Here is a 16499-nt window from a genome sequence, read left to right as displayed (position 1 = left end):
AAAAAAAAAAACAGTTTACATGGAGTAATTTTTGCTGCTTCTTTTTTCGTCTGATAATTGCCCGCAAAAAGGTCACAAGAGAGGCGAAAACAAATTTTTGATTCGCTTGTTGATGGACACTATTTTTCGCCACTGCTTTGACCTCAACACCCTCGAAATAAACAACAATAATGACCTTTGACAGGCAGTTCGCACTTAAATCTCCCTGGGCTGTAATATTTTTGGGAAAACTCCAGTTCGGAGTTAGCTTAACAATGGCCAGCAGAGCAAAAAATGGCCAAAACGACTCTCTTGGTTTGACATTTTCCATGTAATTGGTCAAATGCGGTTAGGGGCCCGGCCCCGCTTTGAACCTTGAATTACGAGACCAAGACAATAATTCCGCAGCACCGCCTTCGATCGCCGCCGAACACGAAGTGCACACGGAACCAGACTCTGTACCCCCCAAAAAAAGAGAACCTGAGTAACCCAGCGATCTTGGCGGCTGAATCCAGTGAAGAACTGGCTGGCACGCCCACTGCAACGCCCACACAAACACCTACAGCAGCCAGTTTGGCTGCCCAAAAATCGTAAATAATGCAAATAAGATATTAGTTGAGCTTCGTCGTGAGTGCCTAATTAAAATAATTAGAAATCTAGATAGCAAATACAGGTATTTAATATTGAAGAGGTAAAGAATTTTTATTCAAATTTTAAGTGCTCTTTCTAGTTATGTTCCGACTCTACCATTTTAAGTTAATTGGGAATATGGAAATTAATTTATCTTAGATCCTGACAACGTTTTTAGACGTCTTGAAAGCCATTCTTGTGGTCATTTTTTTTATTGCCTGCCGACTTAATCGGCATTCTTGGTTCCATGTTTGAAACGAACTCGTGTTTGGCAATAAAAATAAATAAATCATTTTGAACTCTGTCTATTGTTCATTCGTACGAAAACTCAGCAGCAATTAGTGCAAAAAAGTTTACAAACAATAAGATCAGAAAAACAGAACGAAAGACAATAGTTTTGCTGGCCTGGGAATTATGTCGTTTGCTCGACTTTTGCTTTTGCTTTTTATGTAAGACTGCAGAGTGTGAGAGTGTGTGTAACACCCTGTGCAGAGATGTAAATTTAGAGTATTATGAAGCAAGCAAAGTAATTCCCAAGCCACATATATTTGTCAACATCCAAAACTCAACTGAAATGTCTTTAAAATTATTAATCAAATAAAAAAATGAATATGTTATATTTATATTTCTAAAATGGTAAAAACCATTCTGCTTAACAATGTAAATGAAAATTCTAAAGGTCTACATGTAATTGTATCAAATAATTGTTAACTGGTTAAACATCAAATATAAAAATTCTACTTAATAAGACTATTGTTTCTTTTAAACTTAATTTGCCTAACTAAACCAAACTAACAGACAGCTTCAATTGCTCGATTGACATTTAGTCAAGTACACTCCTGTCACGCCCACATGGATCAATGAAAAATTAGCCATATGATTCGAGTGCAACAACATGTCATGACTCGAGTCGACTTTGTGAAATAAAAAATTACTAATATCAACAGCAGCTATCCCACAGAAGACAATGAATGGACAGAAAACGGAGCCAGTTTGCTGCAAATGTCACAGTGACACACTAACTGGGTGACTCCAAAAGCCGCCACAGCAGCAGCAGCAACAACAACAACAACATTGCCTAAATGCAAAAACAAAAATTATGCAACTTATCCAAAGTATCGCTTTTTCGAGCAGCTGCAGCAAGTCGCAGCATGGTAGTTGGCTTGCTGGACTTGGACTCCTGCAGTCACCGCTGCAGCCAGATTTGGGAATCTGCCGCTGGGGCTGTTTGATTTCTTTGGCTTTTGGGAAAGATGTTTTCCAAGAGATTTTCCAAGAGATTTTCCTATTCAATTTGGGTCTGCCATGCCCTTATAAAGGCGTTGGCCCAACTTTGTTGGCCAACGTTTGACACAGTTCACCAAAGATAGATAGAGAACTTGAAGGAGTGTCCACAGGCCCAGAGAAACACTTTCAATACGGAAATGCCAGTTGAATGGGGATAAATCGCGCGGGAATCCAGTTCGTTGCCTGAGTCTTTTGTTTCGTTTGCTGGACGCAGGTGAAAGGATTCGCGCAGTTTTCGTGCGGGAAAAAACACACCCGTGTTCGAGAGACTAGGCCAGACCAGACCACAATTTACGGCCATAATTCAAAAGAGGAATTACATAATCGGATTGAATGCGATGCGGTAGCAACTGTGCGCTTAATTGTTTGCAATTTGAATGTATTAGATGGGGCGGAGATGGGTACGGTCAGGTAGTTAAGCAGAAGTCAAGGAGTCCAAGAAGTCATAACTCGCTGTCAAGATATAATCTGGAGCTCCGCATAAATGGAAAGGATAGCATTTATGGAGTTTGACACTTTAATTTAAAAGTAACTTTTTTTTTGACAAAAATGTATGTAGACAACGAAACTTTTTGTTTAGTTTTGTCGTTTCTTTATTAAAAAATAACTTATTGCTATAAGTTAAAGTGTTTAATTGCTTACTATGACAGCCATAATACTATTTTAATTGGCTAAATCTAGAAAAAATCGAAAACAAGAAATGTTTTTTATGGCTGCAGCATAGATGGAAAAGATGGCATTTTTTGAATTTGATAAAACATATATAATATATAGATAAAATTAGGTAGTCGATCCATTAGATTAAAAGTAACTTTTTATTACGAAAAAATTGTAGACAACGACTCTTTTTGTTTAGTGATGTCGTTTCTATATTTAAAAATAACACCTTGCTATAAATTATGGTGATTTTCATAATGGCAACATAATGTGGCGAAATTGAAGAAAAACAAAAAAAAAAATTTTTTTTTATTTTGTGTTATAAGGGTGGTTTTTTAATTAAATTAAATGGAAACTTTAACTGAAATGCCATGGTGTTAGCTTACAAAACTGAAACATAAAACTTGAAGAAGCAGTAAAATATGTAATTACTGAATAAATCATGCCTATTTTTTTTATAGTTTTTCGTAGCTTTCTGATGTACTGTCTTGAGTTACAACTCATCGCCGTTGGGGTCAACAGTCTTAGCATTTAGCTAAAATGCGATCATGCACCATGTCAGCTGCATTGTGGCTATAAAAATGATTTCGTTTGCCGTTGGCCGTCCAAATCAACCGGCAAGCATTTGTGCAGAAGCAACAGAAGACACATACGATACGATATAGGGGGGATCTTGTGGGAGGGTCTTTGGAGGGGGCTCGGATTGGATAGGAGTCACTGGGATTTCCAGATTGCCTCAGATATTCGCTTCACTTGACTTGCGCACCGGCGACTTCGATTACGTTTGTTTGCAATGTGAGTTTCGGTTTTTGGTTTCGGTTTGGGGTTTTGAGTTTTGTGATCGAGAAACTGGTGCAGGTTTTTTGTGCAAACTGCTGGCAAACAGACAGGCATTTTAGCAAAAAGGAAAAAAAAATCAAATACTAAAACTAAACCAATTCATTTCGCAATCGGTCGACAACTGTTTGACGTTGCAGACGCATTCGACTTGGATTTTGGCGATGGACAAGTTGGTGGTGACCTTCAAAACGCAACCGACTGGATGGTCGTTCATTAGAGCAAAAGTCTCGCATTTGGCAACATGTGGAACGTCTTTCGGTGGCCTTTTCTCAGAGAATTGCGAAAATGCGGTTTCAGCTTTCCATCTCTTGTCGTCCGCCGTTGCGATTGTGTCTCCATCATTTTGTGGCAATTAATTAAGCTTCAGCAAATATGCGTACCTCCCCCATCATCAAATCGTTCCCACCGATCGGTGCAAGAAATATGCTTTTAATTGGCCACCATTGGTGGTTGGCGCAATTTGTTGTCTTGTCTCTCGGCCGGAATGGCTATCATTGCGTAAATGCAGCAACTCAGGCAATTCCTTCGGATGTCTGGGACCCAATCAATGCGGCGTGTGTGGGATCTCTTTTTCGTTTATGGGCGGATACATAAACTGATGATTTATGTGTTGACAGTGCGCCAGTTATGAGCTTCGCTGATATCGCGGATGTTACTTATGCATATTCAGGTAAAATCATTTGTGGAGCTCAAAATTAACTTTGATTTTATTAATTATTTACGATAATATTAAGTAATTGAAAAAAAGATTTATTGTTGACGATTCCGTAAATGACAAGAAATTTATGAATACAATAGCAAAAAATTTGTTTAATGCGTTATTATAACTTTTGAAAGTGCGAACCCATGCACGTGAAGCAAAGGCCCTTAAGTTAAAGAGAAATCCATGACTTTGTAGTACCCTTTGATACAATCTTTATGCATTCAAAGTAATTATTAACCATTAATATATATTTTTGTATTTAATTACTATGGGGAATTCTTGTTCAAACTAATTTGAAGTAATTAGACCGTAAGCTCGGCGACAATTAAGCTTGATAGAGAGATCCGCTTTGTAATTGCAAGCGTTGCATAACCCGAAACACAAACCAAGTCAAGAACGAAACAAATGTTGGTATATGGGTGTAAGAATGGGAATATGCACGTTTGCACAACACCTACGAGTGGCAATTGTCAAGAGCGGAATATAATTCGTAACAAATTATGGTTGAAAATACAGAATTACGAGTGCATGTAAGTGCAGCACGGGCACCTGCCACGCCCCCAAATGGATGGTGTGCTCATGCTGTCCGCAAAGTCGCCGACCTTCGGCCAAAGCTAAATGAATTCTTTGGCCTGGAACTGGTTCTGTCCAGAGACGGATCGGCTCTCTTTTGTTTCTAAATCGAAGTCGAAGGAAATTAAGTCAGAAATTAACAAGAACGGGTGACTTTTTATTAGAAAGTTGTTTCAGTTCCGTCTTTGGCGCGATCAGCGTCCTTGGGATCGAAGACCAAAGTCATCCACAGGGCTTTGGCCTTACACATTAAAACACACAATACAAACGGATCATCCCGAAAACAAATGTGCTGATCTCTAATATATGGTAAGCATGCTTAGAAAAACTGTTTTAATTGCCCTCGTTTGGGTAATAAGTAAGATGGACAAACCGGATTCTTGTTTGAAGTAAACAAATGCTAAGTAGCCCTAAACTTAATTGATTCAATTCATCAAAAGCAGACATGCCAAGCTTAGAAGTTTTTGCAGCTTGAAAGTTGATATTTTGGTATTTGATGAGGAAAAACCCCGCTTAGTTCGTTCACTTGTCGTAAAAAGCTGAAAACCGACATTAAATATCAAGTGTCTGCTCTTCTTTTGTCCGTCGGCCAGTCCTACGCATGTGGCTAAATGTTACTCGAAATTTACGAGCGACTTTTAAATGAACTCAACTGACGTTGACTTGGGAATGGATAGGAATGGAGAAGTGCACGTCATTTTCCGACGACCTTGCTCACGTCTTCTCTGCATCTGCATCTGCAAATGTATCTGATCAGAGCTGATCGCGACTTTTTACATGACTTGGCCTGTAATCGATTAGCCTATGAGCTCGTCTGCTGGTGGCATCCTCGACTTGATATTTCCTTCCGTCTGAATGCAATTGCAATGCCAATTTGGGTCATGTCAGCCCAGGTGACTGGCATGGTGAGAGGATTTTCGGAATTAAAGACCAGGAAGGCCTTTTATTTTGACTAAGTATTATTGATATATTAAAGTTTAAGCGGCACTTAATTACAAGCATGAAGGATTAACCTCTGACTGTTATAAATTAATTATTGGTATCCTGTTAAGCACCTTGAATTTTGAAAGTATTTTTTTTTTTTAGCAAATAAGATTGTTATGGTTTTAGTTTTCATATTATATTGAAAGGTCTTGGGAAAGTTTGAATTTATTTTGGGAACTCTTCTTTTTTATTGAAAATATCTTTGAAATGGTTTAACAACAACTTAAACAACAATAAATTTAAATATTTGGGTAAAAAACATTGGATACATATAGTACTGCAACTTTCTTTTTGGGATATATGTATACCTATTTTTTAAGCCGTTGTTATTATAGTTGTGTTTAGAATTGAACTTTAACATATTTATGTGCTAAATAATTTTTATTTCAAAAATCCACCCGTTTAAAAAACACCACAGCTTAATAACGACATACTCTTTATTTACAAAATATATATACAAGATATTCGATAACAAAGAAGCCGATGATAAACTATTTCCAGCAGCGAACCAGTGACAAATGCAATGGGATTATTTTATACATTTTATTTTTTATTTGTCCTTAATAGATTTTCACATAGATATTTCTGTTGCTATCCATTCGATTCATTGTGCGCCGAAACCTTTCACTGATAAACATGGCCGGCTAAGCTGTCCATAAGTGGTGAAATTTACAAACAGTTAGCTGGTATTTATCCTAAACCTGTCGATTTCAGCCCAGCACAATGGCTTCCATTGGATGGCTGAATTGGAAATAATTTACAAAAGGCATTGCTTGTTGTTCATCTTGGGTTCTTAACAGCTACAGGGGAGAGTGGCAGGGCGGAAGTTCGACTTCCCGGGGCTTAGGGTTTTTGTTTCGGATGGGTGCAGGAGGTGATGGAGTTGGTAGAGAATTGAAAATGTTGCTAGAGACATCCTTCGGCTCATTTCCAGGTAGTCCGCTCGCTCCAATGGAATCGCCCGCTTCCGCTTCCGGTCCGTCCGTCCTTCTTACTTGTGGTAGCCATGATGGTCGGCGTACACGGAGGCATCGTGTCCGATGGCGCTGTGTCCGATGGCACTGTGTCCATAGCCGCTGTGTCCAATCACCGGGTAGCTGCTGACGGCCACGGTGGGGGCGTGTTTCACCACGGAGTGCGAGACGACGGGAACCTTCACGTAGACGGGATAGGGACGGTCCACGTGCACGGGCACCTGGACATTGACGGCCTTCTCCACGTAGACGGGGTAGGGCTTGGCCACCGGCACGGGGTAGGGCCTGGGCACCTCAACGGGCACTGGGCGGTCGACGGGCACATGGACGGGCACCTTCTCATGGCGGATCACCTCGTAGGGCTGGGGCACTGGCACGGGCACCTTCACGTACTCCTTGACCGTCACGGGCACCTTGCGGATGACCTCGTAGGGCTGTGGCACGGGCACCTTGACCTCCACGGGCACACGCTTCTCATGGACCACGGGATAGGGGCGGTCAACATGCACGGGCACCGGGATTCCCTTGGTGATGGTGATGGTCTTGTGCACATCGGCCTGCTTGCTGATCACATAGGGGGCTGGCACGTGGTGGACATCGGCATGTCCGACAGCGATCGCCGGAGCACTGTGACCCACAGCGATGGCGGCGGGGGCCGAGTGTCCGGTCAGGCCATAGCCACCGTGTCCGTAGCTGCCGTGTCCGGAGATCGAGCCGTGGCCCAGGTAGCCGGTGTCCAGACCAGCGTGGCCGTAGCCGTAGCCCAGGTCGAGCAGGCCGCGCTTGTCCAGCTTCTTCTCCAGCGGCACCTTCTCACCCTCGGTTTTGCTGGCACAGGCCGAGGCCACCAGCAGAGCGGCTAAGCAGATCTGCAACGGAACGGGGGATGAAGGGGTTGATTAGGAGTGGGTATAGGCTAGGGCATCCCAAAAACCCAATCTAATTAATGTAATATTTCCCATTGTCTTATATCAGTTCTTTTAATAACGGTGTAGATTTTGAGTTTATATACGCTAATAATTCGTCCGATTTCTGATAAATTTATAAAATTGTATCAATTGTTTAATTTTCTACTATGTTGGTTTTTTTCCAAAATTAAGTTGGTAAGAATAATGGTTATTTAATTTTTTAAATAGATGTATTTTTTCCCGAAGGCTTGATTTAATTTGATATTTCCTTAATAAACCTTCTTATTTTATGGTATTGGTTTGGATTTTTATTTTAATATGTGAGACATTCCTCTTTTAAAAGTATAAGTATAAGAACATAAGAATCTTTTGGTTTATTACCTCATTGTAATGTTTAACTAACTACCCATTTTCTTTATTTTGAAAGCCCCCCATTATTTCTGAACCCATTCTGCCACAGTATGTGCAACTCTATTACCTAACGGACGGGCAGACTTTTTATGACCCATTGCCTAGTTTGATCGGTTACCTAATCGCATTAGAAAGCGAAGGCGATATGTCGCCCGAATCGCGGCTGAGCGGTTGTCGGTTGTCTCATCGCCCTCTTTTGCGATTCAAATGGTCAAGTGAAATTCGTACGTGCCGCGAATAAGTGATGCAGTGCAGAGTTACGCCCTAAAAGTAGACTTCGCCCACTTCCACTTCCACTGCCCGCCGCCTACTTTCCGCGTCACGTTACGCATACGCAGTGCGGGACGCGACGAGTGCATTTGGAGTTGGCTTTAATTGAGCACATGAACCCAGTTGATTGCGGCCCGGTACAAGACGTGGCTGGCACTCCAATTATGATCGCTCAGTTAATAGACGCTTATTAGCCATGTCGTTCAAGTTGAAGTTGGTCATTTGCGAGCAATTCACCTTTGTTTCATGCAATTGAACGGATTGTATTGTTTAAGGAAGTGACTGAAGATGGCCAGGTTAACCATATCTTACTTTTATTATTTTTGCATTGCAAAAAGTTCACATTATTCCCAGCTACATTGCTACATGAAAAAATAGTTCAAGATTTGATTGTTCTAAATGCAATCAATTGCAATTCTTTGTTTGATTTCTAGATTTCCCACACTTAGATGTGCTACCAATCCCATTAATTCACACATTCGCACCCATTTACATATCAAATTGAATTTCTTGCATTCTGATTGATGGGCTTACTTTAAATTAATTTCTACATGTCTATTGTACTTACGAATACTTTCATTGTGGAGTCTGTTGGGACTTGCCAAGGCTGTAAATAAACAAAGAAAACAATTGAATTATTTATACGAAAAACATCATCATTTTTTTGAATTTAAACTGCAATTATTATTTTAATTAACAATGCATTAATGGAGAACTTAAGCTAATAAAAAGATTTTTTAAGAAGCATTCTTTAGGAAGTCAAACTAAAGCACAAGTCTGGACACAGTATAACTTTTTCAAAACACTGCTTAAACTTTAATTTAATTTTCACATAGAGTTTTACACGTATTTTATAAACAAACAAAATTTAACTTGGCATTTGGATTCACTTACAGCGAAATAGACTGTGGAAGGATCGTAGAATCACTAGCGATTCCAAACCTTTGACTGGATGCTGTCTGTGGTCAGTGGCGCGCTTTTATACCCCCAAAGAGTTTTTGTGTCAAAACGAAACTGAAAACACCGCCAAACCAAGTCGCCGAGCGGTTTCCAAAAGCTTTTCCCAATAAAAGCCAGGTAAATTGCTCTCTTGAAAGCTTTGAGCTCGGCTTGGTTTTTGCCAATGTTAGTTGGCAAGTCAATAGTATTGGTGCAGCTCGGAAAGTTTCAAGCGGAAGCGCTCACCAATACATCGACACTCAACCAATACTCGAGCATTTGCTGCTCAGCTCTGTCTGTATTGGTGACTTTAGCCGCCGTCTTGAAAGTGGCTCATAAAATATTTTTGTATCATAAAAAGGCAAATTAAATAAATTAACGAAAGCTTGAATTGAAATTTATCTTGGGAAAGTCCCAGAGAACGTACTAAGATTTTTTGTTATTTGGGTAAGCAGTCGTCGGGTGACTTAGCATACTATATTGTTCCCAAAATATATCTCTGCAAAAGGTCATAAGTCCATCAAAATTGTTATGTTTTGACTTGCAAGTTTCAGAAGTCAAAAGATTTGTCCGAACCTGATTTTTTAAATTATCAATATAGTTTCCTCCTAATGCAAATTCTCTGAGCTTTTGTTTTGATTCCATTAGGCAACAAAAATAAAATAGCTTATTAATTTCATATTTATAAATCAGGATTGCAAATTAAATTAGAGAGCTATAAATCTGGAAATGTGCAAAGGGGCAATCATTTCTTCATCAAAATATATATCGCGACATTTATTTATAGAACTTATATTAAAACGTTTGAAATTTGCGGCCCAATAAACAAAAGAGTAAGCAACCCAATAATTTTTGTTTGAGTGAAATTAATTTTAAAACGCCTAAGGAATTTTATTTTGAAATAAATATAACAAAACTGGATTTAACCGTAGTGTGTCGATTTATGTTTTAATTAAACAAATAATCGATTTACAATTCACCTAAATTTATTATAATTATCGAGTTATATTCTTAGAAAAAAATAAAGACTTTATATTATGAATGTATTTAAAAATAACTGTATCGTGTTAAATTGTTTGCGTTTAATATTAATGCTCTTATAAGCTAACCAAATATGTGTTAAGCAAAACAAAAAGAAAATATAAAAATTCAACGAAGAAAATGTTGGATTTGCATTTTCTAGGAAACATGAAAGGTAAAGAAAGATATCACAAGGGAGAAAATATGTGTTGTATTGATTTCAATTGATGTCATTATTGGGTTATCTGGGCACCTTCAGATGTCTCAGGTTGCCAGTTTGCACTTCCTGCCCAGATGTGGTGAAAACGGAAGCTGCGTAGCTGGAATTTCTCGGCTTCTTTGATGGCGAATGACGGAAAAGATGTCTTCAATTGGGGGTGGTGAAAACTGATGCAACTGCGGTGCATAACGGTGCGGTTCAGGGCTTGTGTTTCATATTTGTATTCGATTTTCGGCCACCCGAATGGTGAGTGCCGGGAGACTCTGCGGTGTGGAACCCCGACTGGGATTGCAAATGGATCGGCATCTGGAACAGTGATCGTGGATCGGGTGGCATGCGTGAGATCTGCACTCTGCCGCAAAAGTGAAAGGCCTTTATGGGTCGGAGTAGTTGCCTCGCCGCTGCATTTGCACAAAATCAGATTACATATCAGCCGGGCTGAGCCCGTGATTTGGCAATTGCCAGCATAATTATTTGTTAATGCGCAAAATGAAACCTGTTGGATGTTGGACTCCGGCTTTAACCATCTGACAGGCAAATGATATGCGTGCACCGTGATTGACTAATCCCATTGTCTGCCTTTTGCCGGGCGAGAAAGATATTTGCATTTTCTATTGTCTACTTCAGATTCTACAAAGGCAATCAACCTAAAACAAACATTTAGCGAGCGGCATAAAAAGCAGCTTTCCCAATTCGAAAAAACATTTTGTCAACATTTCAGCTTTTCAGCTTTTAAAGGCTGAACCAATAAAATGAAGCTTGTCTGAAAGCGTGTTTATTTTCTGCAGAGGCACGGCATCTGGGAAGCACAGTTTTAATTGTTTATTCCTTATTGACCCGTTTGACAACTATCAAGAATATATCACACTTCAGCTGTCGCTATTAGTGCAACTCCAAAACATATTTAAAATATTCTACTAATAATTTTTAATTTAATTTACATATCTTGATATCTAAAATCTACCTTCTTTTCTTTTTTTAATCTTATTAATTTATTCAAAGAACTCATAGTTTTTTAAAGCATAAAATTAGAAAATCAAAGTAAATTAATTATTTTTCTTTTAGAATTAACATTTCTTAGCTCCTTTCTTACATCACAAAGATCTTTGGCTTCCAAAAATGTCTTTCGTTTTTTGATTTAAATCTACGTCATTGGCAGACAGACCTGATTTACAATATACTCCATTTAAATTAATAAATTTGCATATATTTATGTAATCTTTTCGAAAAAAGAACGTAGGAATATATATTCCTATAAAATATTCTAGTGCGAGCATTAGCTTTATCAGATTATACAAAATTAAAAATCAACACGAAGTCAAATGCGTTAATTGGCAAACTGGATCTGCTGTTTTGATTTTGCCCTTAACCAGTGCTTTTCCTGGTATTTTCAGGGATTTCCCCCTGTTGCCTGAAATACTTTTACTTTCTGCTGAATTCGTGTGGTTTTCTATGCTTGGCCACTTGGAACTGAGCCAAGTTTGCAGCTGTTTGGCCCACAACAACGAACGTTACAATTCTGTCAGACGTATCCCCCAGATATTCCGATTGAGGGGGAGGCTAGGGTTTGGGTGTAGAGAAAGAGGCGTGGCAGGTTGTTTGTGGATGTGGTTGCAACATCAAAGCCGGGCGATTTGACCCCCATTGCCCGACCTGCAAGCTGCTGCAGTTGCATTTCGGCATTGGCTTCGACTTCGGGTTCAGTTTGCATTTTTACTCGCCGTGCGGATTCTCATGTTCGAAGTCGCCATAAATTGTGGTCAACCGATGCGACGTAATTCATTGATTATAACGACAACAATAACTGCAGTTAGCCCAGTGTCCCCCTGCTGATTTATGGCCAATTGTTCGGAGTGTGTTAATGTTCGGTTGTTGTGACTCTTGTGCACGCTGTTGTGGTCTGTTTCTGGAGTTTCGGTTAGGCTACTTGTACCATACACAGAGTATGCCAAAGAGGCCCAAAATTAGCCAAATAATAATTGGGCTTATGAGGGCCACAGCTCGGCTGGCGTTGGGTGGCAATCCTCACTCACTCACTCACGTCGACTGGCATGCGATTATTCACACAATTGTAAGCAATTGAACGACATGACATGCCAGCTGGAAAACGGTCTGGGAAATTTCAATACGCTGCCTGCAACAAGATGACTAACAGAGAAAATGCATAACCGTATTGCAAAATAATAATTCTCTTGGTAAAAATATCTATCAAACTGCTAAATGGTCGAAAAAAAATTCAGAAAGACAAACAATTTAATATAATTTGTAAATAAAAAATTTCAAGATGTTTTGTTTAAAGTCCGAATTGTAGCTTTTCATATTGTAAACCACTTAAAGTGTTTAATTTAGTTATAAATAATTGTTTATGGACACCGACAGCTTAAGTGTACAACAAACAATAATTTTATTGATCTGATGGATCTGCATACAACCTTTTTGAATCTGTGTTACGATTTTATGAAAACATTTGGGGCTCAAAACATTCAGCTTGACCTCAGCATTAACATTATCCTCACTGCTTTTCCAAGCTACCATCATCATAAAAGTAACGAGCTGTCAGTTTAAACGATTCTCTTTTTCCATGGTTTTATTTTGACTACCTGGCCAAACTACAAAAACCTTTTACAACTTTTTGCCAACAAGCCAACCAAAAAAAAATAACGTAAAATGATAAAAATAAAATATAAATAATCATTACGGCCAACATAACAACTTTTATGGCGATTCGGTAAGGAATTAGATCAAGTTCGCTGCCACGAGTCTGGGTTGCCTCGAGTGGATTGTCTGGCGATTGGGCTCACCAGATTATTGATTTATGCGCACGGATCTAGCGACAATCGAGACACAAACAAAAGTGATAGCGTATTAAATGCTAATTAGGTTCCAAAAAGCGGATCTAGAACAATAAATAATGATACAATTAAGAGTGGAATTACATAGCACTGTCGTATTTTGAAAATGAGCAATGTGCTGCCGCGAACGGGTCGGAATTGGAATTGGAGTTGAAATCGGAATCGGAATCCGATACTGAAACTGAAAGTGCATTGTGCAACGTACTGAATCGCCATCCACGTCGACATCAACTCGAACTCTATTTATGGCCAAGACAAAAACCGGACCGACTTCTTGCCGACTTGGAGCGACTGCATCCGCAATGTTTCTAAACGAGAAGAGAAAAAAAGCAGCAGTTAACGCAAGCGGCAAAAAATAAAATAAAAACTAAGCCATCTGAGTCGCGATCTTTGAAGGAAGCTGTATAGTATAAGCTGTTGGCCATTCGTTGTCGTGGTCGCCTTACTACAGTTTGTTTAGACCACACGCCCATGGCGCTTAAATGATTTGCTGGCCGGGCCAAGAGAGTGGCGTGGCCAACAGGGCGTATGCCTAATGCCCCACTCCGGCCATCAGCATCGGCATGGGGCTGGCCACGTTTTCTGTGCAAAGTTTTGGCATTTTGACATATCAAGTGAAAAGCCTAAACGATTTCCGACAAGTAACCAGTTTTTTTGCTTTGCTTTTTGTTTACATAAAATGCACATTACAAATGCGCATAAATTTTGGTAATTTTTAAATAAATCTAAAAGTGGAAGTGGGGAAAATAGTCAATTAATTTTTTAATGACATTAGTGCGCCATCGATGTAAATTAAAAATTAAATTTTGGATAAAACTTACTTAAAAAGTCAACGTTTTCAATAATAATTGTAGAAGATACTGTAATTGGTTCTGAAAATTAGTAGATTTAATAATTAAAAAACATACAACACTTAAATACTTAATTTTGTTAATATAGAACCCACACAGTTTAAATCCAAAATATTAGAAAATAATAATCCTTTAGGATTTTATTAATTACTCCCCTAATTTCACTTACAAAAATCTTAATAAATCATTGTGGGAAAAATCATAACTTTAAAACCTCATGAGCCAAACATCTTATCGCAAAATTTGAGCTTGGAAGTCATGAACTCGGTGTGATATAATTAATTGATATGGCTCTCGGTTTCCCCCGAACGCTCCATTACAAAACCTGACCCGTTTCCACCTGATGAACATGCTCATGAAAGTCAAGGTCAGTCGTAAAATATAATAAACCCAAGAAAAAAGTGTGTAAGTCGCAGCCAATTTTTGCTTTGTCAAGCGAAACAATAAGAAGTGATATTTGCCCTAAGAGCAACAGACATTAGCAGCAAATTACAGGCCGCACATTAATTTGAGGCAGACTGAAAAGATTTCGCGAAACGATTGAATGCATTCATGGGTCCGGCGGTCAATCAGCCAGTCAGGGACATTGAACCACTTTAGGGGCATGGCAAGCAGCTACTACTACCAACTTAACTGAAACTGATCTGAGACAGCACACTAACCCAGTGTGACCTCAACAGGTGACATTCACATCAGTTGGAAGAATCGAGTTTGAATTAAATTATAAGCTCAAACTAGAAATCTATAAGCATGCCATTTACAGAAAACTAGAGTACGCTTTTATTACGTTTGTGTGTGGGTAAGCCGAGCACTCAAAAGGCTGTAAAATTGAATTTCACCGTTTTTCTTTCCTTGGATTCAACTGGCCTCAAGTCTCCACCAGGGAAACTGGAATTGTGCAAGAAGTTTGCGGCCCAGGTCTTTTGATTGTCCGCCGAAAACCAGCAGACAGAAGCAGAAATGTCAATTGCCGTCGATTGGCTGCTTAGGGGAAAATCTCCATCGATAGCTCAGCTGGCCCATTCATTCAATTGGCCAAATGAATGGCTTGGCTTGGCTTGGCGGCAAACGAGACGAGAACATGAAAACCAAAAACCGATCATTAGTGGCGATCGCATAAACGACATCGTTCATACGCCCCGAGGCAAATGCCGTTCATCGTACTCGCTTTGTGGTCGCCGAAAATTAAAGATTTTTCGCATATTTTTCAAGAAACACATGTCCCATGTCCCAGACGTTGAAAAAGAATTTTCGCAACATTTAATTTTAGTACAAAGCGGTGGCTGTGGCAGCAACAAAAATTGGACTAATTGCCGACAATGTTGGCTCTGATTGACTGGACCAAGACTGCCAGACTGGCCGAGTGTTTGATTGAATGATTGAACGAATGAATGGCAGCCGTTGAAACAGCAACAGCAATACAGTAACAGCTACACAGCACTAAAGCAACACCACGACGACGAGGCAGCTGCCTAATCCCTGTTATTGGGTCATGTCGCGTCTCTGGGAAAATGTGGCGACGATGTGGCAATGTGGCAACCGCTGCCAAGTGCCAAAAACATAACACACCACCGAGCCACCGAGTCACCTAGCCACCTAGCCACCTAGCCACCAAGCCACCAAAACAACCAAGCCACCAGGCCAAGTAGTTGCAGTTGCTGAGGCTGAAGCTGATGCACTTAATGGTGCCCGGGCACGTTGTTTCTACGTCTGGGAGTATTGCAGCCGTGATCTAACATTGTGAAAAGTGAGCATTAAATATGCCATTTTTTCCAAGCCCCCACTTGCAACATTCTCGCTGGGTGGAATGTGTATTAAATGAGACTCAAGACCTCTGGTTTAACGCCTCACATTCAATTAAAGCTCTTCCGTTGAGGAATCGATACAAATTATCAACTCTTCCCTCTCATTTAGTAAAAACATAAAAAAAATAAACAAAAGAAATCCATTAGTTGAACTTGTTCTTGGCCCAGAACTTATTAAAAAATTCACAAACTTTGCCAACATATTGCATAATAGATATATATATAAAAAAACAGTGACTATGCTAAAAATGTGTTTCTTCGAAAATAGAGTTTTTATTTATAAGTTTAGATCTTTAAAGCGAAACCCAGCTGCTTAGGGTAAAACGAATTCGAAATTATATTTTGAATAATTGCTACTTGATTGCGCAGTCGTCACCATAAAAATACAATAAAAATGCCATAAACATAAATGTGATTAAATGAGCATAAAGCAAATGGCAATTACAAGACCACAAAACTTGACTTTTGCATGATTTCGAAACTGCAAGAGAACGACTTTGGCTGTGCGGCAGTAGCGACTTGCTTTAGTTAAAGGCTTCAACTGGAGCTCGACCTTGAGCCAGAATGCGATCGAACGACCAGCAGCTGACTGCAGC

General features: G+C 39.5%; 2 protein-coding genes across 2 annotated transcripts in view; one reads left to right on the top strand and one right to left on the bottom strand.

Annotated features, from left to right (window-relative positions):
- LOC108149417 (angiotensin-converting enzyme) overlaps positions 1 to 16499 on the top strand; it is a 45223-nt gene that overhangs the window by 27230 nt on the left and 1494 nt on the right. The window lies entirely within an intron of this gene.
- LOC108149419 (zinc finger protein 512B) lies at positions 6183 to 9180 on the bottom strand. Its single transcript, XM_017276984.2, has 3 exons — positions 9111 to 9180; positions 8785 to 8823; positions 6183 to 7496 (listed from the first exon to the last, which is right to left on the bottom strand). Exons 2-3 carry the CDS (start codon positions 8794 to 8796, stop codon positions 6645 to 6647), a joined length of 864 nt encoding a protein of 287 aa, XP_017132473.1. The 5' UTR covers positions 8797 to 8823; positions 9111 to 9180; the 3' UTR covers positions 6183 to 6644.

The sequence above is a fragment of the Drosophila elegans genome, unplaced genomic scaffold (genome assembly GCF_018152505.1).
Source record: "Drosophila elegans isolate 14027-0461.03 unplaced genomic scaffold, ASM1815250v1 contig_814, whole genome shotgun sequence".
NCBI classification, from domain to species: domain Eukaryota; kingdom Metazoa; phylum Arthropoda; class Insecta; order Diptera; family Drosophilidae; genus Drosophila; species Drosophila elegans.
The sequence above is the reverse complement of the archived record's forward strand: the minus strand, read 5'-3'. Positions and strand labels throughout refer to the sequence as shown.